The sequence below is a fragment of the Ovis aries genome, chromosome 5 (assembly GCF_016772045.2).
Source record: "Ovis aries strain OAR_USU_Benz2616 breed Rambouillet chromosome 5, ARS-UI_Ramb_v3.0, whole genome shotgun sequence".
Lineage (NCBI taxonomy): Eukaryota > Metazoa > Chordata > Mammalia > Artiodactyla > Bovidae > Ovis > Ovis aries.
In genome coordinates, this window is record NC_056058.1 from 20,692,704 (window position 1) to 20,717,208 (window position 24,505).

At 35.9% G+C, this 24,505-nt stretch overlaps 1 protein-coding gene across 24 annotated transcripts in view; it reads left to right on the forward strand.

Moving 5' to 3' along the window:
* RAPGEF6 (Rap guanine nucleotide exchange factor 6) overlaps positions 1-24,505 on the forward strand; it is a 221,058-nt gene that overhangs the window by 82,345 nt on the left and 114,208 nt on the right. For 20 of the 24 annotated variants that reach the window (XM_060415604.1, XM_042250259.1, XM_042250263.1 and 17 more), the window contains one exon: positions 7,342-7,485. In XM_060415604.1, coding sequence (XP_060271587.1) covers positions 7,342-7,485 — 144 coding nt within the window. Of the gene's footprint in view, positions 1-7,215; positions 23,652-24,505 lie in introns of those variants that run through there. The other 4 variants (XM_060415616.1, XM_060415617.1, XM_060415618.1 and 1 more) reach the window with 1 other exon arrangement.

Below are 24,505 nucleotides of genomic sequence, written 5' to 3' on the forward strand. Positions count from 1 at the left end.
GCCAACATCTGCTGGATCATCGAAAAAGCAAGAGAGTTCCAGAAAAACATCTATTTCTGCTTTATTGACTATGCCAAAGCCTTTGACTGTGTGGATCACAATAAACTGTAGAAAATTCTGAAAGAGGTGGGAATACCAGACCACCTCACGTGCCTCCTGAGAACTCTATATGCAGGTCAGGAAGCAACAGTTAGAACTGGACATGGAACAACAGACTGGTTCCAAAAAGAAAAAGGAGTGTGTCAAGGCTGTATATTGTCACCCTGCTTATTTAACTTATATGCAGAGTACATCATGAGAAACGCTGGGCTGGAAGAAGCACAAGCTGGAATCAGGATTGCCGGGAGAAATATCAGTAACCTCAGATATGCAGATGACACCACCCTTATGGCAGAAAGTGAAGAGGAACTAAAAAGCCTCTTGATGAAAGTGAAAGAGGAGAGTGAAAAAGTCGGCTTAAAGCTTAACATCCAGAAAACAAAGATCATGGCATCGGGTCCCATCACTTCATGGGAAATAGATGGGGAAGCAGTGGAAACAGTGGCAGACTTTATTTTTGTGGGCTCCAAAATCACTGCAGATGGTGCCTGCGGCCATGAAATTAAAAGACCCTTACTCCTTGGAAGAAGAGTTATGACCAACCTAGATAGCATATTGAAAGGCAGAGACATTACTTTGCTGACTGAGGTCCGTCTGGTCAAGGCTATGGTTTCTCCTGTGGTCATGTATGGATGTGAGAGTTGGACTGTGAAGAAGGCTGAGCGCTGAAGAATTGACGCTTTTGAACTGTGGTGTTGGAGAAGACTCTTGAGAGTCCCTTGGACTGCAAGGAGATCCAACCAGTCCATTCTGAAGGAGATCAACCCTGGGATTTCTTTGGAAGGAATGATGCTAAGCTGAAACTCCAGTACTTTGGCCACCTCTTGGGAAGAGCTGACTCACTGGAAAAGACTCTGATGCTGGGAGGGATTGCGGGCAGGAGGAGAAGGAAACGACAGAGGATGAGATGGCTGGATGGCATCACTGACTCGTGGACCTGAGTCTGAGTGAACTCCTGTAGTTGGTGATGGACATGGAGGCTTGGCGTGCTGTGATTAATCGGGTTACAAACAGTCGGACATGACTGAGTGACTGTACTGGACTAACCATCAAAGTGGAAAGTCTTGCCTTTAAAGTTGAGAAATCATCTGATAGATTGGGTCTTTGTTGCTAGCCTGTTTCCTGGTATTTTGCCTTCACTTCATTCTTTGCATTAGGATTCCTACTTTTGTGCCATTTCAGTATGTGTTTATGAGATTTCACTTTTAAATCTAATCTCACATTTCCGTTGTGTTCAGTGAACGTTTAATCATTTATACATTGTTTGCTTTTTTCATTTGGTACTTTCCCCCACATTTTTGAGGCTTAGAAACTCCTTTCCTAATTTTAATTTACTACTATTTCTGTCTTGAAAATCCTTTATCATTTAAATCACTGTTTTTGCTAGATAAATGGTAGATAATAAATGATCTAAGAATCATTATACTGGTATTTCACCTAAATAATCTAGAACATCCTGTGGAATAGGATGGTATGAAGGCAATGAACTTTTCAGTCACACTTAATTTTTGAATTTTTGCTCATCCATTTGTGTGAAATAAAAAGCTTTATGAGGCTCCATAGCATCTGTTAACAGAGTAGCTGTGCTGTGAGCCTTAAAGGATATAACTTATAGTTTCTGATACTTGGCCCAATGTAGTGATTTAGTAAATAAGATCATTTTTTAAAAGAGGAAATTTAATCTCAAGGAGGTGACATGTATTTACTGCCTCTACAAAATTCTGTAGTTTTGAATTAGGCTGTCAACACATGAGTCTTCTGGATTTTACCTTTCAAAAAAATAATATTCAGTAAGTTATCCTGCCTGCCTTTGTATTTGTTGAGTATCTTACACATACTTGAAAGGGCTTAAAATCTGTGGGGAGAAAGAATTTAATGCCCATTTTGGCAAAGATTTTTAATAAGTGAGCAAAGATGAATATAAATAAAATACAGTTCTTATACTAGAGAACTTGTAGTGAGGTGGGCTTATCTAATAATTACGGCTAATATACTTAGTGCTGTAGAAGGGGTGATACCTTCTTGGGGCAGAGGTAGGGTTAGTTGAACTGGGTTATGAGAAATATATAGCTTGCCAAGATTTTAGCAGAGGAGGAATGACTTTTAGGCAGAAATAATACAAATGAATGCAAAGGCCTGAAAGCAGTCCTATTTATGAGAACTCTGGGTCAGGTACACGTAGTAAACCAGTCAGAGGAATGTCTCGTGGTCATTGAAGAGATGGCAGTTGAGATGTTCTCACATGATTGGTAGCATATGAAGATAAAATGGATAGAATAACAGAAATTGAAGTAGGTAAACTTGTTTAGCAGAATGTAACTTATTAATGTTTCAGTTCAGTTGCTCTGTCGTGTCTGACTCTTTGCAACCCCATGGACTGCGCATGCCAGGCCTCCCTCTCCGCCACCAACTCCTGGGATTTATTCAAACTTTCATCCATCAAGTCCGTGATGCCATCCAACGATCTCATCCTCTGTCATCCCCTTCTCCTCCTGCCTTCAATCTTTCCTGGCATCAGGGTCTTTTCAAATGAATCAGTTCTTCACATCAGGTGGCCAAAGTAGGGAATCATGAATAGTCAGTGTTTTGACTGCTACTTACTCCTGAACACTCACATTGGAAACAGAACTGTTTAGACATTGATTCTTTCTGAGAAATCATCAGGAAGTTTTGCATATCTCATTGGAGCTTTTAAGTGAGAGGATTTTTTGTGAGGAGGAGGATGTGGGAGCAGTTTCTCCAGACTTCCTTGTGTAAGATAAAGTGCTAAAAATATTTCGGCAATGGAGCAAATATGGCTTGGGATAGCAAATGTAATAGTTTAAATGTATTTGGTATCCATTAGAGGTCCACTGTAGCATTTTGAACAGGGGACGACATACTGTTTTATCTAGGTGATTTACCTGACCATGCCAGATGGAATTGCAGAAGACCGTGACAGAAGCAGTAAGTTTAGGACTGAAGTGGTGAAGGCTTGACTAAGGAATGGTGATAGTGGGAATGAAAAGGCATCATGAAAGGGATTTCTAAAAAAACCATTCAACAGTTTTGAAGAAATGATTGAAGATAAGATTTGGGAGATAAGCAGAGGAATTGGAAATGTTGAAATTTCATTCTTGGATGACTTGGATATTTTTGATATCATCAGCAAATGATACAGTTTTAGCAGGAGAAGTAGTTGTGGGAAAAAGCTGAAATTGTTGTTTGTTATTTATTGAATGTGAGGTTAATTATAAGTCTACTTTAGAACATGTCAGTATACCTTTGCAAAAGTGATTTTTTAAAGTTATGATATAATTTGTAATTTTTAGTAGATAGGCAAGATAGTCTTTTTCTTTCCTTCCAGTTATATCGAGGGATAATAATAAATATTTATTTTATTATCCTTCCAGTTTTATTTATTATATATGTAAATTTATACATATACAACTGTATAAGTTTAAGGCATAATGATTTGACTTAACATCATGAAGTGATAAAGCACAATAAATTTAATGACTGACCATCATCTCATGTAGATAGAAAGTTAAATAGAAAAAAATGTTTTTCTTGTGATGAGAATGCTTAGGATTTACTCTTAACAGCTTTCATATATAACATGTGTGTCACTGAGTTGTATACAATAGTATTTATTTATCGTGTTGACATCACATCCCTAGTACTTATTTGCCTTATAACTGGAAGTTTCTGTTTTATTTTTTCTTTTTTTAAATCTATTTATTTTAATTGGAGGATAATTAAAATATTGTGATGGTTTTTGTCATACGTCAGTATGAATCTACCATAGTTATACATGTGTCCCTTCCACCTCCCCCCACCCTATCCCTCCAGGTTGTGACAGAGCACTGGATTTGGGTGCCCTGTGTCATATATCAAACTCACACTGATGATCTATTTTACATATGGTAGCATATATGTCTAAGTGCTATTCTCTCAAATCATCTCACCTTCTCCTTCTCCCACCGAGTCCAAAGGTCTGTTCTCTATATCTGTGTTTCCTTTGCTACTCTGCATGTAGGATCACTGATGCCATCTTTCTAGATTTCATATACATGCATTAATTTACAGTATTTATCTTTGTTTCTGACTTGCTTCACTTTAATAGTCTCTAGATTCATCTGCCTCATTAAAACTGACTAGAATGTGTTCCTTTTTATAGCTTTTGAGTAATATTCCTTTTGCGTTTTCATCCTTTTTAGTAATATTCCATTTTGTGTATGTATGACAACTTCCTTACCCATTCATCTGCTAGTAGACATCTAGGTTGCTTCCATGTCCTAGCCATTGTAAATAGTGCTGCAGTGAACATCGGGATGCATGTGATGTGTCTTTTCCAGTTCTGGTTTCCTCAGGGTATATGCCCAGTAGTGGGATTGCTGAGTTGTGTGGCAGTTTTAGTCCTAGTTTTTTTAAGGAAACTTCATACTGTTCTGCATAGTGGTTTTATCAGTTTGCATTCCCACCAGCAGTGTAAGAGGGTTCCCTTTTCTCTACAACTCTTTTCTGGGCACTCTCCAGCATTTATTGTTTGTAGACTTTTTGATAATGGCCATTCTGACCAGTGTGAGATGATTCCTCATGGTGGTTTTGATTTGCATTTCTCTAATAATAAGCAATGTTGAGGATCTTTTCATGTGTTTATTGGCCATCTGTATGTCATCTGTTTAGGCCTTCTGCCCACTTTTTTGATTGGCTTGTTTGTTTTTCTGGTATTAAGCTGCGTAAGCTGCTTTCATATTTTGGAGATTTAATTCTTTGCAGATGTTTCCATTGTTGTTATTTTCTCCCATTCTGAGTGCCATCTTTTTACCTTGCTTATAGTTTCCTTTGTTATGCAAAATCTGTTAAGCTTAATTAGGTCCCATTTGTTTGGTTTTATTTCCATTACTCTGGGTTGTGGGTCATAGAGGATGTTGCTGTGATTTATGTCAGAGAATGTTCTGCCTATATTTTCTTCTAAGAGTTTTATAGCTTCTAGTCTTACATTTAGGTCTTTAACCCATTTAGAGTTTATTTTTGTGTATGGTGTTAGAAAGTGTTCTAATTTCATTCTTTTACACGTAGTTCACCAGTTTTCCCACACCAGTTGTTGAAGAAACTGTCTTTTCTCCATTGTATATTTTTGCCTCTTTTGTCAAAGTTAAGGTATCCATAGGTGCAAGGATTTATCTCCAGGCTTTCTGTTTTGTTCCATTGATCTATTTTTTTATTTTTGTGCCAGTACCATACTGTTTTGTTGACTGTAGCTTTGTAGTATAGTATGAATTTGGGAAGGTTGATTCCTCCAGTTCCGTTCTTCTTCCCTCAGCCCTCATCTCTAGGAACCACAAATCTGATCTCTTTTACTGTGAGTTTGTTTGTTTTTGAAGTAAAATCAACCCAGAACACTGAGGTTAAACTAACTTAAGTGTTACGTTAGTTCCTCTTACCCAAAGTAGTGTTGGTATTTCTGTACATTTCAAAATAATCACCACAATAAGTCCTATTACCATCTGTCACCATACAATGTTATTACAGATTTATTGACTATATTCTTCACCCTGTGCATTTCATATCCATGAGTCATTTATTTTACAGCTGGATGTTTGTACCTGTTAATATCCCTGAGCTATTTCTATCCTTCCCCTCCTCCCTTGGCAATGTAGTCTTGTATCAGTGGCATAAGTTTTGGAAACAGGCTTGTATTCTACATCACCTTTAATAAGTATCACTGTTATGAGACTTGGAAGTCACTGATCTTTTTGGATTTTCCCTAGTTCACCTTTAAATTGGAAATAGTAACACCTGAGTACGTCAAGGCTGTATATTGTCACCCTGCAACTTCTATGCAGAGTACATCATGAGAAACGCTGGGCTGGAAGAAGCACAAGCTGGAATCATGATTGCTGGGAGAAATATCAATAACCTCAGATATGCAGATGACACCACCCTTATGGCAGAAAGTGAAGAAGAACTAGAGTCTCTTGATGAAAGTCAAAGAGGAGAGTGAAAAAGTTGACTTAAAGCTCAACATTCAGAAAACTAAGATCATGGCATCTGGTCCCATCCCTTCATGGGAAATAAATGGGGAAACAGTGAAAACAGTGGCAGACTTTATTTTTTTGGGCTCCAAAATCACTGTAGATGGTGATTGAAGCCATGAAATTAAAAGATGCTTACTCCTTGGAGGGAAAGTTATGACCAACCTAGATAGCCTATTCAAAATCAGAGACATTCCTTTGCCAACAAAGGTCCATCTAGTCAAGGCTATGGTTTTTCCAGTGTTCATGTATGGATGTGAGAGTTGGACTGTGAAGAAAGCTGAGCACCAAAGAATTGATGCTTTTGAACTGTGGTGTTGGAGAAGACTCTTGAGAGTCCCTTGGACTGCAAGGAGATCCAACCAGTCCATCCTAAAGGAGATCAGTCCTGGGTGTTCATTGGAAGGATTGATGCTGAAGCTGAAACTCCAATACTTTGTCTTCCTCATGCGAAGATTTGACTCATTGGAAAAGACCCTGAATGCTGGGAGGGACTGGGGGCAGGAAGAGAAGGGGATGACAGAGGATGAGATGGCTGGATGGCATCACGGACTTGATGGACATGAGTTTGAGTGAACTCCAGGAGTTGGTGATGGACTGGGAGGCCTGGCGTGCTGCGATTCATGGGGTTGCAAAGAGTCGGACACAACTGAGCAACTGCACTGAATATCTGATTACAGGGCTGTTGTGTAAACTATATAGTATAATGTATATACATGCTGGCCTAAAGCCCTCAGTAAATGTTAGTTTTCCCTTCCTCCGTAGAAGATGCCAGCCTTAGTTACTCTTGACTGTTTTCACACATTAAGATGGACATCAAAGAATAACACATAAAGCATTTTTGTTTCATTGTTTAGCAGTTCACTGAAGGCATAACCATGATTGTTTGCTAAATAAAATATGTGTATAACCAGGCAGTTTGTAATTAGACTAACTCAGATGTTGTGATATGTGTAGGTGTAGTTAACAGCCTTCATTTCTGGTAAGTGACTTTACTTAGGAGGATGTATGCTCATGTAAGCAAGAGAGACTATTTCCTGGGAGGAAATTGTGGTCTCCAGATCTTTATAATGTCACCTTTAATCTTTTTGTACTCATGAGCATTGTCAGTTTTCTTGCTTGAAGTAAATGAAGCCTCCTTATGAGCCTGTTAAAACTCCACAGACTGTCAGTAATATGGAAAAATTGGATGTTTAATCAGGAATGTGAACATGTGTTTCAGGTAGAGAATTCCAAAGATAATGAAGATAGTATTCTACAAAGAGAAATTCCCGCCAGACAGTCTCGAAGAAGGTTTCGGAAAATTAATTGTAAAGGAGAACGCCAGACTATTACTGATGATGTGGATGTTAACAACTATCTTTCTGTGAGTATATTTACGAACATTTCATTGATATTCCTTAATGTTCATATACAGTATGAACATAACATTTTTGGTAATATCAGCATATATTTTTGGTAATATCAACACTTGGGCACTACAGATAAAAGTTTGGGGCATGTAAAGATATCTATATAATTTTTAAAAATGTTTCTGTTGTGTTGGCTTTGATAGAAATAGTCTTACCAGTGGGATATTTGTTTTTGTTTAAATGGTGTAAAAGAATTTTTTAAATGTGTCTTTTTAGACATGCTTGTGGATTTTCTTACCTTTCTGTTGCTTGAACGGTGTGCCCTGAGTGTATGTGTGCCAAGAGAACTCAGAAAACAGACTCATTTGGGAGCTTTTTTGTTTTATGAACTAAGGCATGCCAAAGAAATTTAGAAAATGTCGGTTCTTCCCTTCAGGTGTGGGACAGTTATGCTACTGTATGCTAGTGCAGAAATACATGCAATTGTTAAAGGTATGTTTTCACAGGCAATTACTGAAAGATGATGATGAAATAAACAACTTCCATAAAACCAGAAAATCTTCTTAAGTCTTTAATATTGTAATGATAGATGCTGCTTTTCAGATTGAAAAGTATTGAGTTGGCCAAAAAGTTTTTTCAGAATTTCCCATACGATCTTACGGGAAATACTTGAAGAAACTTTTTGAATGATCCAATAGTTGAATCAAGGAATAAGGATAATTTAAGAAAGAATAAATCCAGGTGTGTTTTATAAGTTTTCAAAGGAAACTTGATCCCCCAAAATATAAAAACAGCCTAGAGATTTAGGGTATCAAAATTCCCAAGGGTATATGTTCTTTTGGTTGTCAGAAACAGAAATTCATTCCATCTTAGGAATAAGGAGGATTATTTAGGGAGTTGTTTGTGTTAGAGTGTTAAATTTGAGCAGCTATAAGGATCTGATGCTGGGAGGGACTGGGGGCAGGAGGAGAAGGGGACGACAGAGGATGAGATGGCTGGATGGCATCACCAACTCGATGGATGTGAGTTTGAGTGAACTCTGGGAGTTGGTGATGGACAGGGAGGCCTGGAGTGCTGCGATTCATGGGCTCGCAAAGAGTCAGACACGACTGAGCGACTAAACTGAAGGATTTAGTCATTATTTGCCTAATTTCTTTGATTGAACACATTCTGACAATAAGCAATAACATATGAAGTAGTCCTCACATTTTTATTACATAAAAGTTCATTTCCTGTTTTTATTATTTGATGATTTTTTTTGTTTTGTTTTTTGGCTGTACCATTTAGTTTGCAGAACAGGGATTGAACTCGGGACCATGGCAGTGAAAGTGCCGAGTCTTAACCACTGGACTGCCAGGGAATTCCCACTTTTTATATAGTAACTTTCCCTGTCACTAATTAATTTTAGCTAATTCAAGTTTTAATTAAGTTTGGACTTATTGCACAAATGATTCTTATCTGTTTTTGAAAAATTAAAAGTTGATTAGTCCCATCACTCACTTATGGAACTACTAATGACATTTTATATATTCTTGGATAGAACTTTCTGGGTCTTTTGTGGTTCCATATGAATTTTAGGATTTTTCCCCTAATTTTACGAAGAATTTCCTATGTATTTTGGTAGAGATTACATTAAATCTGTAGATTTCTTTGGATAGTGTGGCCATTTTAACAATATTAATTCTTGGAGTCTAAGAGCATGAGCTATCTTTCCACTTCTTTGTGTCATCTTCATTTTCCCTTATCAGTGTTTTATAGTTACCAGTGTATAGGTCATTCATTTCCTTGGTTAAATTTATTCTTAGGTATTTTGCTTATTTAACATAATTTTAAACAGGAATTTTTTCCTTTACCAATATCTATATTTTAATCTTGTATACTACTGCCTTGCCAGATATATTTATTAGTTCTAAAAGGGTTTGTGTGTGGAAAAGTTAGGGCTCTTTATAGAAAGTATTATGTCATCTGGAAATAGTAACAGTTTTACCTCTTCCCTTCCAGTTTGGATACCTTTTATATTTTTTTTTCCTGTCTTATTTCTATGACTGGGACTTCCAATAGTGTGTTGTCCAGAAGTGGTGAGTGGGCATCCTCCTGTTATTCCTGAATTTAGTGGGAAGATTTTCAGCTTTTCACTGTTGAGTGTGATGAATTTTGTTATAAGAGTTATAAATGACTCTTGTTATGTCGAGCTATGTTCTTTCTCTACCCTCTTTGGTGAGAGTTTTTGCATGAAGGGATGTTGAATTTTGTCAAATGCTTTTTTTTTCCATCTTTTTTTTTTTTCTCTGCTTTTGTTTAGTGTGGTATATCACAGTGATTGATTTGTGTATGTTGAACCATCCTTGAAACCCCGAAATGAATCCAGCTTCATCATTCTGTATGATCCTTTTTATATATTTTTGGATTAGATTTGCTAATATTTTTTGAGGGTTTTAACATCTGTATTCATCAAAGATATTGGCCTGTAATTTTCTTTTCTTATAGTGTATTTGGCTGCTTTTGATAGCAGTGTGATTGTGGCTTACTACAGTGAATTTGGCAGTGTTCCTCCTTCTATTTTGGAATAGTTAGATAAGGATGGGTATAAGTTTTAATAGCAAAAATCTTAATCAGTATTGATACAGTAGATAATTGGTTTTATGACTACCATAGGATCTTTATTTCTTTTGTGGGTATTATCAGCAGTTCAGAGAGATCAGGACTCATTTTTTTAAAAAAAATATTTACTTGACTACACCAGGTCTTAGTTGCGGCACATGCGTGTTCAGTCTTAACTTGTGGCGTGTGGGGTCTACTTACCCCACCAGGGATTGAACTTGGGCCCCTTGCATTGGGAGCATGGAGTTTTTAGCCACTGGACCACCATGTAAGTCCCAGAATCATTATTTAAGATAGCAGTGGAAATTTGACAGTTTCTTTTTGCACTTGCAAGCCATCAACTTTTTCTTGCTAGAGTGCTAAAGGTCAAAAATTATTAAAGATGTATGGAATATTTTTTTACAGTAGTTTTCTTAAGTATCATTAATCCAAACCTGTACATCAAATTTTATGAGCATTAAAAATTTTGCATGTGTTTGAAAGATACTTTCTAAGTGAATGCCTAGAATGATTGAAAAAAAATGATTTATTTTTATGAAATATTTTCAGTCTACTCATGTACATTGCTTTGTATAAAGATGAGAACCACACTCTAAACTTAAAAAGTTTTTCTTTTTTAGTGTTAAAAGAGCACTTCTATAACAGTAATAACATTATTGAAACTCCTTTGGGTATTGCTCTCAGCTCACAACACATTTAAATATCTTCAGATATTCTCAGTGATTTCAGGACTTTAATCTTTGGGGAGGATGTACTTGATATTTGAAAATAGCATAAAGGTGATTGGGAGCAATATTCAGTGAATAGGATAGGTAATTAAGACAAGTAAAAATAGTCTTTTATTTAGATGAGCCATCTCTCTGAATTCTCCTTTCATTTATTATGTGATTGGGGCATTTTATCTGAACTGTTAATGCTTTGGTTGCTTTGCTCTAAAAATGAGGATGACAGTATTGAGTTTGCCTGTCTTGCATGATGGTCTGATAGAACATATGTGCACACTCGAGGTTTAATCAGTTAATGATATCTCTAGGTTCTTTCTCTCAGATGTTTGTGCCCTTAGCTCAGTTTCCACATGTCATTGCTTTAGTGTTCACTGTCATTCTTTTTAGAAATGTTGTAGAAGCATCTCCCAACAACATTGTAAAAGCAATAATTTTTCATTTTAAGAACTTAAAATTTTTTTAATTGAAAAGTATTATATAATTTTGGCATTTTAAAATAGTTTAATCATTTTGCTTATTTCAAGTTCTGTTTTTCTCTTCTCTCTGGTGTGTACTCCTAGCCCTATTCTTTATATACTCCACTATCCCCTGCTACCAAATAATTCATTCATTTTACTTTTATCAGTCCTAAAAGAATCTTTTAACAGTGTTGTTTCTTTTAAACTCTTAAGTCTTTTTATGGCCTACTACCACCTATTAGAAAGTCTAATGATCTAGAATATTTATCTGGCATGTAGGCTAAACCAGTTCTGTCTAATAGAACTTTCTGCAATGATGCAAATGTTTTATATCTGTGGTTTTCAAACTGATAGTAACCAGCCACATGTGGCTTTTGAGCATTTAAAATGTGGCTGGTATGACTGAGAATTTTAATTTAAAATTAAAATTTTTAATTTAAATACTTTATATCATCTCATGGGAGGAATCCATGAATTTTTCTTGGTAGGATTAGGTATACATATCTACATTGCTGTAGTATCCCGTGTATATACCTGTTACCATTTATTATACTGCATTGTACTTTTTTTTATTCATATGTCTGTTTCTCCCATCAGAGTGTACATGCTTTGAAAATGGGAACCATCATGCTTATATTCCTCAGAGCATATTGCCTGTTAAAGAAAAGAGAGTGCCTGTTTTTATAAGCTTGTTGAGGTTTCTTGTGTAACTTGGGCAACTTGTGTATCCTTCTTAGTGATTTTTTATGTATAAGAGGCTCTGCTCATTGTCTCGTGCATTGAAAAACATGCAGTAATGTCAACAGTTCCTGTTCCTGTTACTGTTATTTAAAATACTCAAAAAATATGTTTGTTCCTGTTACTAACAATTTTATTATTTATTGATTCCTGGCCATGAAACATGTTTATCAAAATATGTATAAATGTAAAGATAACTGAAAAATGTAGGATAAAGTATCAAAGGGAGAAAAAAGGTAGGAAATATAAAATCAGGCAGGCAGCAATCAGCCACCTATGCCTTTCACAATTTTCTTGTAGCCTGTACTTGCTGTGGTTCACTTTAAATAATTTATTTTTTCAACCCTACAAGATAGAGTGCTTATATAAATGTATATGAAAGTCACTGAATTAATTGCCTTACAACATATAATAATAAGTGACTAGAAGCCAATTAAATGATGACAAAGGATGTCTGCTGGAAACTGATGACTGGTTTTGGAATTATTGACTTGAAGACCTTTTTTCTTTTAGTAATTAGGTCATTAAAATGTAGTTTGCAAAATGGGACATGGGAAAAAAATAGAGTTTATGTGTACTGTAATCCTCTTAAGATTTTGTGTACATTTTTCTGTTTATTTACAGTGAACACAGCATTTTTGCTGATACTACATGTATTAATGCATGTATAAATTCACATATTAATTTATAAATATTAACCATGTTTTTACATGTATTAATTTATAAATAGATTATATATTTTAGAATATGTGTATTAATTATGTGTTAATAAATTATATATTGGTAATGTATTAATTTATGAGTAAGTTATATATCTTAGAAATACAGCTCAGAAATATTTAATTTTTAAAGTACTGAGATTAATTGATATGTAAATCCCGTTCTCATCTGCCCCCAGCCTACCTTCTCAGCCTTCTGGCCCCATTATTGTGTAGGTTGTTCCTTCCTTTGGTTCTTCTCTCACCCTGGTAGTTTCTTACAGTCCTCTTTGTTAATGTGATTCTGTCCTTTGATGATTCAGTTTAAATCTTAGCATGCTATTTGCTCCTTTTATCCAGAATGGCCTCTACCATGTCCTCCTGACAAAGTCTTGCTCAGCTCCTACAACTCCAGTCATCCATGAACTCTTTAGAGAAGCCTTCCCTAACACTTCCATGTTCCTAGACTGTGCTGCTTCTGATTGAAGTAGAACCCATAAGATGATACACATACTTGTATGCATTTGCTCATAATTATGTTCTCTTCTGAAGATAGAGTAGGGAAAGTCGATCACGACTCTTCACGACCCCATGGGCCGTAGCCTGCCAGCCTCCTCTATTCATGGAATTCTCCAGGCAAGAATATTGGAGAGGGTAGCCGTTCCCTTCTCCAGTAGATCTTCCCAACCCAGGGATCGAACCCAGATCATGTCCATTGCAGGCGGATTCTTTACCATCTGAGCCACCACAACTTACTTAAGAATTTAAGTGTATGTGTTTTTTATGGAAAGTTGACTACTGTGTTTTAAATAACCTACAGTGGTGAACCTTTTTCATAGGTAATGAGTTGAATTTTTAATTGTTGTTCAGTCACTAAGTCATGTCCAGCTCTTTGAGACCCCATGGACTGCAGCATACCAGGTTTCCCTTTCCTTCATTGTGTCTTGGAATTTGCTCAGATTCATGTGCATTGAGTCAGTGATGCTATCTAACCATCGCATCCTCTGCTGTTTTGCTCACCCTCCTTTACATGTTTTCTACCACCCAGTTCATTGTTTTAGCATAGTATGGCAGGTGGTAAGCATGGTGTGATACTCTAGAATCTACTGTTTCATTTTATTTTTTTAAATATAAATTTATTTTAATTGGAGGCTAATTACAATATTGTATTGGTGTTGCCATACAACAACATGAATCTGCCACGGGTGTACACATGTTCCCCATCCTGAACCCCCTCCCCCTCCCTCCCCGTACCATCCCTCTGGTCATCCCAGTGCACCAGCCCCAAGCATCCTGTATCCTGCATCAAACCTGGACTGGCGATTCGTTTCATATATGATATTGTACATGTTTCATTGCCATTCTCCCAAATCATCCCACCCTCTCCCTCTCCCACAGAGTCCAAAAGACTGTTCTATACATCTGTGTCTCTTTTGCTGTCTTGCATACAGGGTTATCATTACCATCTTTCTAAATTCCATATATATGCTTTAGTATATTGTATTGGTGTTTTTCTTTCTGACTTCACTCTGTATAATCGGCTCCAGTTTCATCCATCTCATCAGAACTGATTCAAATGAATTCTTTTTAATGGCTGAGTAATACTCCATTGTGTATATGTACCACAGCTTTCTTATCCATTCATCTGCTGATGGACATCTAGGTTGCTTCCATGTCCTGGCTGTTATAAACAATGCTGCAGTGAACATTGGGGTACATGTGTCTCTTTCAATTCTGGTTTCCTTGGTGTGTATACCCAGCAGTGGGATTGCTGGGTCATAAGGCAATTCGATTTCCAGTTTTTGAAGGAATCTCCACACTGTTCTCCATAGTGGCTGAACTAGTTTGCATTCCCACCAACAGTGTAAGAGGGTTCCCTTTTAATCACACCCTTTCCAGCATTTATTGCTTGTAGACTTTTGGATAGCAGCTATTCTGACTGGGGTGAAATGGTACCTCATTGTGGTTTTGATTTGCATTTCTCTGATAATGAGTGATGTTGAGCATCTTTTCATGTGTTTGTTAGCCATCTGTATGTCTTCTTTGGAGAAATGTCTGTTTAGTTCTTTGGCCCATTTTTTGATTGGGTTGTTTATTTTAATGGAATTGAGCTACGGGATTTGCTTGTATATTTTTGAGATTAGTTGTTTGTCAGTTGCTTCATTTGCTATTATTTTCTCCCAATCAGAAGGCTGTCTTTTCACCTTGCTTATAGTTTCCTTAGTTATGCAGAAGCTTTTAAGTTTAATTAGATCCCATTTGTTTATTTTTGCTTTTATTTCAAGTATTCTGGGAGGTGGGTCACAGAGGATCCTGCTGTGATATATGTCGGAGAGTGTTTTGCCTATGTTCTCCTCTAGGAGTTTAATAGTTTCTGGTCTTAAATTTAGATCTTTAATCCATTTTGAGTTTATTTTTGTGTATGGTGTTAGAAAGTGATCTAGTTTCATTCTTTTACAAATGTTGACCAGTTTTCCCAGCACTACTTGTTAAAGAGATTGTCTTTTCTCCATTGTATATTCTTGCCTCCTTTGTCAAAGATAAGGTGTCCATAGGTGTGTGGATTTATCTCTGGGCTTTCTATTTTAGTCCATTGATCTACATTTCTGTCTTTGTGCCAGAACCATACTGTCTTGATGACTGTGGATTTGTAGTAGAGCCTGAAGTCAGGCAGGTTGATTCTTCCAGTTCCATTCTTCTTTCTCAAGATTGCTTTGGCTATGCAAGGTTTTTTTATTTCCATACAAATTGTGAAATTATTTGTTCTATCTCTGTGAAAAATAACGTTGGTAGCTTGATAGGGATTGCATTTAATCTATAGAATGCTTTGGGTATTATACTCATTTTCACTGTATTGATTCTTCCATTCCATGAACATGGTATATTTCTCCATCTATTAGTGTCCTCTTCGATTTCTTTCACCAGTGTTTTATAGTTTTCTGTATATAGGTCTTTAGTTTCTTTAGGTAGATATATTCCTAAGTATTTTATTCCTTTTGTTGCAATGGTGAATGGAATTGTTTCCTTAATTTCTCTTTCTGTTTTCTCATTATTAGTATATATATGCAAGGGATTTCTGTGTGTTGATTTTATATCCTACAACTTTACTACATTCATTGATTAGCTCTAGTAATTTTCTGGTGGAGTCTTTAGGGTTTCATTTTAGGCTCACAAATTAGTAATGCAACAAGTGTTTCTTTCTCATTTGCTGCTTATGTAATTGTGCCTTATATTCCTTTCTCTCCTGCAGTGCTCCTTGTTTTGTTTGGATTTATAGTGTACAGAGAGAGATTTAAGACATTTGTCAGTGCTCCTGAATAAGAGTTTGAGGGTGATTGCTGAGATCATCTCATGGAATGAGTCTTAGTCCGTTTAGGCTGCTATAACAGGGTAGCAGACTGAGTGACTTAAAAAATGACAGAACTTTATTTCTCACAATTACGAAGGCTAAGAAGCCCAAGATCATGGTTCTAGCAGTTATCATGTTCAGGTTCTGGTAAAGGCCCTCTTCTGGATAGTATACTGCTTACCTCTTGCTTTCTGCTCACATGGTGGAAAGAGCTAGGGAGCTTTGTGGAGCCTCCTTTTTAAGGGCACTAACCCTAGTCATGAGGGCTCCTTCCTTATAATCTGATCACCTTCTATAGACCCCAGCTCCTTATACCATCATCTTGAGAATTAGAATTTCAGTATGTGAATTATGCAGGAACACAGACCTTCATAGGGGCATCTCAGTATTTGTCTCAGGACCACCCATTTGGACTTTGAAATAAATCATATCCTTGAAATGGTCAGGTTTATAAGAGCCAGATCCCTCAATTTAATATGATATAATAGACATTAAACTAGGAATCAGATGATATGAATTCCTTTTCTATTTCAAGTGCTAATTTTCAATGTTTTTAAGACCCTCAGTCCCTGCATCATGTATAGGAATTGAACTAGCTACCAGGTCCCTTTTAATTATGGACTGCCAACCCCTTTCTGTGTCCACGTGGTAGAACAGAGCTAGGAAGCTCCCTGAGGCATTTTTTATACAGGCACTAATCCCAGCTTCAGCTTCCCCAGTGGCTCAGTGGTAAAGAATCTGCCTGCAGTACAGGAGCTGTAGGAGACACAGGTTCGATCCCTGGGTCTGAAAGATCCCCAGAAGTAGGGCCTGGCAACCCACTCCAGTATTCTTGCCTGGAGAATCCTATGGACAGAGGAGCCTGGTGGGTTACAGTCCAAGGAGTCACAAAGAGCTGGACATGACTGAAGTGACTTAGCACTTGTATGCAATCCTAGTTCCAGATCTCTCATGGCCTAATCACCTCCCAAAGGCCCCACCTCCTAATGCCATGATTTTGGAGATTAGATTTTTGACACTGGAATTTGCAGAAGGAGGTAGGGCGGTCGGGGAGAGGGGTGGGAGTGGAATGCAGGCCTTTAGACCATAGCACAGCACCAGCGAACAACTAGTTTAATCATTTATTCAAGTCAAAATGGAGGAAGTATATACACTCTTGCTGCATATATTATTATAATTTCAAGCTTGATCTGCTAAAGTCATAGTCACTGATTGATAAAGAAACTGTCCAACAGTGTGAACTTTATTTGTACACTTGATGGATCCTGATTGTTCTTAAATAAATATTTTGTATTTGGTAAATACTTGTAGAATGAAAGGATAAGTGAGTAAATAATCTTCTATCACTTCTGAAGTAAAGATTGTATATCTGGAGCCTTTGCCAGTCTGACTTGTGTATAACACAGTGAGTGTTGACCAGGTTACTACTGAGAAATTTGGAGTCCAACCTCTGAGAATCTGCAGCTTTTCAGTATTGCTTTTCACCCTATTTGCAAGCCAAAGTGCTCTGGACAGATAAGTTCTTTATGGTGCTTTATACCTAAAAAAAAGAGCAGGATTTTTCTCTTTTTATTCATGGGCATCTATCGTCTCCTAGGAGAATTTTTCTCAATTGTCTTCTGCGAAACAATGTAGAATTCTCAATAGAAGGTTTTTGTACCTAGTTACAGGGTCATGAATTCAGACATGGACAGAGAAAAAGCAAAGGGGTGTTATTGTAATCAAACGAAGTAGGACAAATGCCTGCCTAAATCAGATTTAAAAAATTTGTGTCTCACGGGGGGAAAAAAGTTTCTTGTAGTAATGTCGAAAAATATAGAAGAATATTAAAAAGGAAATAAGTTTACTGTAATCCTCAAAACCAGAGATAGCAAATGTGGCTAATGATTTTTAAATGTATGTTTCTTGATTAAATCATCAATATCTTTTTGACTAATTTAGATAATGCTGAATATTTAGTTATCCTGTCTTTCTACTTCTCAAGGAATTAAATTTTTCCCTGAACATTATTTTTAATATTAATATTACAACAGAGTATTCTCATGCAGTTTCATTTCCCTCCTACTACAACTTGTAGGAATATATCTGTGACTGATCTTTTTTCCCCTTAGGATTGATTCACAGTGTATGAAAATTATTTTTCATATGGGTATGAAAGTTATTTTAATGCTTTACATAAATATTTCTAACTTCTAATTAGTAGTTTAAAAAAATTTATCATTCACCCTGTATGAGCTTCAGGAGCGTTGGAAGGAGGGCAGGGGCATGCCCCTCTGCTTTTCTGAGACAGTTCTTTCTTTTGTTAAGATGACACTGATTCCTGTGGATCTGCCCAGGGAACCAGAATCGGAAAGATATTTATCACACATGAAACACTTTATAGAAAGCTCTTTGGAAGATTGTGTGAAACAAGTCTGATACTATATACACATACCAATGGCCTAAGATAATGATTTTTTAGAGCATTCCAAGGGAAATAACTACTCAGACATTGCAAATAGATTAATAATCCTGACTGTTACTGCCTTTTAATTTGATTTGTTATCTACTCAGTAACTGTACTGTTTAACATTTAGCTTTTGTAATATCAGAAAATGCAGTATTTAAAATTACAGAAGTGATAACAAAAATAGTCTCTAATATATTCCAGGAATTTATAGATGGACAGAATATTCTCAGTAGTTTAATTTTTTTTAGTGAGATATCTTTTTTCATTCATGTTTATAGATACATGTATCTATTTTCATTGTTGGGCAGGTCTCATTTTTTGTAGACAACAATACCTTTGATTAAAACTTTGCATTAACTTTGCATACAGTATATAGCATACTTGACTGATTACTATAAATGCATAGTGTGTTTTTGTATGTGTGTGTGAGTGAAAAAAAAATGCTTGCTTCGACTGCACTCTATAGTGGAAGTAGAAGCTTAGTGGTGCGTTTTTATTGTTCCTTCGGTTTCACTGATTCTAATTATAGAAGCTTACATCACCTTAGTTGATGATGAAGGCTTCCCTCTCCCTCTTTGGTTTTTCTTCCTCCATCACTCCCGAAGGGAGGATGATATTTCATAGTGCATGTGTGTCCTGCTGGTGGCTCTGACAGGGCTTTCAGCAGCGTGGTGCTGGTCGTTTAGTGGGCGTAGATGACAGGACGCTGCAGCACACTATTCCTTATAGAATAGAAGGAGAGGGTTGCCACTGTGGCGTTTCTGTCTCCAAAAAGGCTGAGGAACAGAGGGGATGCAGTTTCAAAGCAGGAATTCCTGAAGGGCACCAGTAATTAGAGTTAACCATGTCTGATAACTACAAAAATTCATTTCAAATGTTGAAGTTAAGCAAGGGACAGGAGCTGGGGGGGAGCAGGAAAGCTTACTGTGATCCTTTAAAAGGGCTTGCATGTTGCCTCAGACGTTATGGTAGTGTCATCTATTCATTCATTTTTCAAAAGGATTAAAGTATTTTTTACTATATATATAAGCACATTTAATAGTTTAAAGACCAAATGCTTACAACTAAAATACAGAACTGAGTGGCCTGTGTGTTTTGTTTTGTAAAACTACATAATTTTTCTTTTAATCTTCATCTCCTTTTGAGTTTGACTTCTCTAAACTCTGGTTATAATATTTCACTTTGCAGATAAGGAATAAAGTGTTATGTATGACTGTGCCTGAGATTAAACCTGGTTTTTGTTAATGTTGGGTTTTTGTTTTCCATAATGTCTCAAAATGATAACTTATTCTCATTTTTAATTTTCTGATCGCTTTTTCCATGATTACCTTTTTTCTGTTCCTTTTCTGTGTTGTTACTTATTGAAATAAAAGGTATATTTATAGTTTAATAACTATTAGAACTTCATATTTGGCTTTCTATACAATATGATTTCAAATGTTCTGCTTTGTATTTTTGTTTAGAAATGGTTTAGGTAATATATTTTAATTAGTTTACACAGTGTAATTTATAATATGAATAATTATTAACTATACAGCATTTACATTTTTATAAATCTGTTTTAAATGGTTTGAAGCTTTGCAGATGCATACATTGATTGCTTTATTTGGTAGTAGTTTGAAAGATTTTTTTAAAGCTAAAGATTTCGTCAGTGTGGCTTAGCATCATTATGGCATTTCACGTGCAGGGAAAATGTGTTCTTGAATAGTTATCCTATGTTGATGATTCCTAGACAATGTGTACATCAGGGCATTCTCCCTTGCCTGAGTTACTTCAATTATTTGAATTGATGAGGTAACGGAATGACCTCCATGATAAAAATTTTTAAGTAATGAAAGTGAAAAGTCATTTATTCACCTAATCATATATTTTAGTTATTTGATAAATTGCTGACTTTTTAAAGGATGCTTATATTTTTGATCAGTAGTTAAGAGAGTGAGTCATTATTTCTGAAGAAACTGTGGTAAAGTGCATCATCAGAGGGGCGATGGGCTCACATGCTAACTATAAAATTTGACCTGCTTCTCTCATAGTGTTCTTGCACAGGGAGAGTCTTCATGCCAGGCTCACCGCACAGCTCCCTAGAATGGCAGATGCTGTGAGACGATTGGTAGAACAAGGGAAAGGATGATGTCATCTTCACTCCCAGGCCAAACTAAAGGAAAAGAGAGTTGTTCCTTTATTGAGCCAGTGTTTACTACAGTAATTCTAACATATGGCCTTAGTGGCTTGCATTTCAGATACAGGGCAGGGTGTTTTTTTAAAGCAGCTAAGAGATGGCTGTCTCTCTCTCGCTCAGCTTGAGGTCCTTCTTTGTGCACTATCATCATGATGTATAAAAAGGGGAAAAGGTGCCCTTTAGGATTTTGCTTTTTGATTTGGTTGTAATTTATCCTGTTGGTTCTATACATGAATAGAATTATTAGCTCACATTGAAACTAAAATGTTCTTTAGCGGCATTAATGTTTATGTACAAAATATCTTTTAGAAATTATCTTTAGAAAATGTTCAGCTTCATTTACAAGATACCTACTATCATTATCCTGTTTTTAAAAATGACTGTTAAAATTAGATTTTAGTTAATTTATTCTTGAATACTTAACTTTTTGTTGAAATTCCAACTCATTGTAGTTTATTTAAATTAATTGGGTTGAAAAAATACATTGGTGCGGGAAAGTCAGCCTGTCAATGTTTCCTGCGTTTCAGGCTTTGAAAGCCAGAGTCATGTTCATTTGCTAGACTTAGTTATATGTTTATATGTACATTTTGTATGTTCTTCTGAAATATTTTCAGAAAGCAAGTAATTCTTAAGTTTTATGGAAACCCAGATTCATTTATAATCACTTATTGTGAAAATACGATTTTGGTCAGAATAACAGTTTTACTAAAGTCAGTTCTATTCTTGTAAGTAGCAACATAATTCAGATTGGCAGCAAAGTGTTGTTCAGAAAGTGACTTATACTTTGCCCAGGGGTATTGGAAATCTTTTGTTACTTTGCCTCTTTCTTTTTGGCTAATAATGAGGTATTTATCCCTTTGACAGTAGAGTCCTTTGTAATAACACCTGTCTCTCAGGTAATAATTTCTCTAATGTTGCACATACTCTTCCCCTTAAAATGGTGTTAGGTCAATAAAGCAAGGTAGTTCTATTACTTTGAGCTATATACTGATGTTATTCTTATAATTTTACTGCCTGGAGGGGTGGTACCTTTTTTTTTTTTAAACCGCTGGAAACTATGTTTTACTTTGGCTATTGGAAAGCACCATTATAGCTTAGTGGAAACTCTTTGTGGTAGTACCTGCATTTAGATGCCTTGTGACAAAATCTTGAAGAATAGGGTGGGTACTAGAGGAATTGTGTTTTCAGATTGGTGAGGGTGTGACAAGAATTCATTTTTTCCTATAATTTTTATAGAAAAATGATGCTTCCTTTTAGTCCAAGCTCAATTTGGAAGCAGGTTGAATCATTTTCTTTTCTGATTGTTTCTGAATTTTACTTACTGCTTGTCTCTTTCTAGGAATCTAGCATTGGGCTGTAGGAAAGTACCATATTGCATAGATGATTTTTCCTCAGAGGGAGTTGGTAAATGCTACATGTCAGCTGTTTTGCTTGTGATTTTTTTTTTCCAGTTTCCCTTTGCACAATGAAATTCTGTTGTTTCCATTTAAATTTATTATTCACATATAAATCTTCATGCCAATTTTGATGTTTTTAGTGTTAATTTAGAATAATCTTGAGGGTTACACCTTTCAGAACAGTTAACTTGATAAATAGGAAGTTTTACAAGCGGAATACATATGTGACATCTGAGAACTAGGCTGCCTTCTGTATTTGCAGTGCAAGAGTATCTTACTAGAGCTGATTGTTTTTCTCTTGGGAGGATAAGCCTATGTTAAATTTGAATAGTAATATTAGGAAATATGGCTTCCCAAATAAAGCTGTGCATCAGTGAACAGAATTAAAAATAAAAATGAATTTTAAAACTGAAACAGAGATGCTTGAGCCAATTTTTTTCTTATAGAATTTAGCTTGTTGACAGGTCTCATGGAAGGGTGTGTGTGTGTTTTCAGTAAACTGCTCTTTGGGCTACATCTGCAGATACAGTAGCCAATTGATCTAATGCAGTTTCTGAAGGCTTTCTATACAGGTGATGTCATCCTTTTAGCTCTATTCTCCTCCCACTCTCTTTCCTTCTTATTAGATATTTCATCTTACTGCAGAGCATAGAATCAATAGGAGCTTCTCCTTAGGGAGTTTCTGTGAAACAGGCAAGGACAGTAGGAATTACGACGCTAACATATAGTCTTGCTTGAGCAGACGATGTAGTGTTTTTGTACCCTATCATATATAAAATTTCAACCAGCACGTCAGATTCACAGTACTGTCTTACTGATGCATTAGAACAAGGAGCAGTGCTGCAGAGCTGTAAATAGTGCTTGTGCATAGAGAAATTTTTAATTTTGAAGATTCTCAGGCATTCTTTGGGACAAACCTGTTAGAACATACATCTTCTAACTACCGCTTGCTCAGTGGTTGATTTTTTTTTTTAACCTCTGACGGTTAACAATATAAAGAAGAAACTTTCATCTTAAGGATACAGTGTTCTGGTTTGCTTCTGAGGCAGAAGAATTACTGCAGTGCTTGCTCTACAGAATGAAATAAATTGAAGAAAAGACAAAGCTGTCTTTGGAAAGGTTTCTCAGAATCTAGCAACACAGATTTGGTGCATGTTGCCTTATTTGCTTTGATTGATACAGTATTAACTGTTGTGTTACCACTGTGTGCATGTCTGTGCCAGGTGCCTGAAGAAGCATGTGTATGTCTCTGTGTTCTGAGCCAGAAACGCAAACATCTTGATTTACTGTGACTTGCTTATTAAAAGTGAACATTTTGATGAAAACTGCTCCAGTAATTTAGAAGCTCAGTTCTAAGGTACTGAAAGATCCTGATTTCAGTTTGAAAGGGATTTGGAGAAGCTGTCTTTATACTGCAGTTTACACTGTAAATGGTGTATGATTTATAAAAAGGAAATTTAACAGAATTTTGTCAACATACTCGTCGGTGTGGCTCTGGTTTCAAAAGGAAACTATCCTTTGCAGCTCAGGAAATGGCTTTTCTTGTTCGCTGTTATGCCAATTGTCTTCAGCCATGGGCCTCCAAAGTAAGTAATTATTATTTTCTTTGAGAGTGATATAATCTCACTATTAAATTTAAATTCTATTTTGAATTTTAAATAAGCTGTATTATACTGTTACATTTTTTAAACTTTAAGAACTGCAGAGCAGTTTAAAAAACTCATTCTCGTGGCCATTTTTGTTTTTCAGTTTGTAAGAATCTCTTAAATATTTTCATGTACCTCTAAGAGGATTTGAAAATACTTTCTTAATTAATCTGTAGACTCAAAATGTGTAGTGCATTTGAAGTATACTGTTTTCAGACTGAATGATCATTTGTTTATGCCTATTTCTGTACATCTCTGTGATCATACTCTAACTTGAATATATTGTATTTCCTCATTTTCTTCAAGGGTTGATGTATTTAGCTATGTTAGTCTAATCTTTAGTCTGTGTTATACAACATTTTCCGGTAATATGGTACTATCAAATAAATTGTTGAATTGTATTATTTTACAAATATTGGATAATAATTCATATGCAGCCAAATGGTATGAAGAATACTCATTATGAAGAGTAATTATGTAAAAATCTTTTAATAATGATCTTAATTATTTTCAAAATAGTAGTAAATGAACCATTAGTAGTTTGGAATTGCTCAGGACTGTCTATTATACTTGTCATGTTAAAGCAAGCATGTTAACTCACAAAAAAGCAAAATTGCTACACAGAAGGATTTGCTAGGTTTTAGGAAAGTATACACTGTAATTTAATAAATTGTATTCACAGTGGTTATTAATATAGAGATCTGGAATTTGATGCCACTCAAGTTATCTTTCCTGTTATATAAATTTCAAAACAAAAACAGTAAAATCTAAATTTTTAGTTTTGTATAAAACCA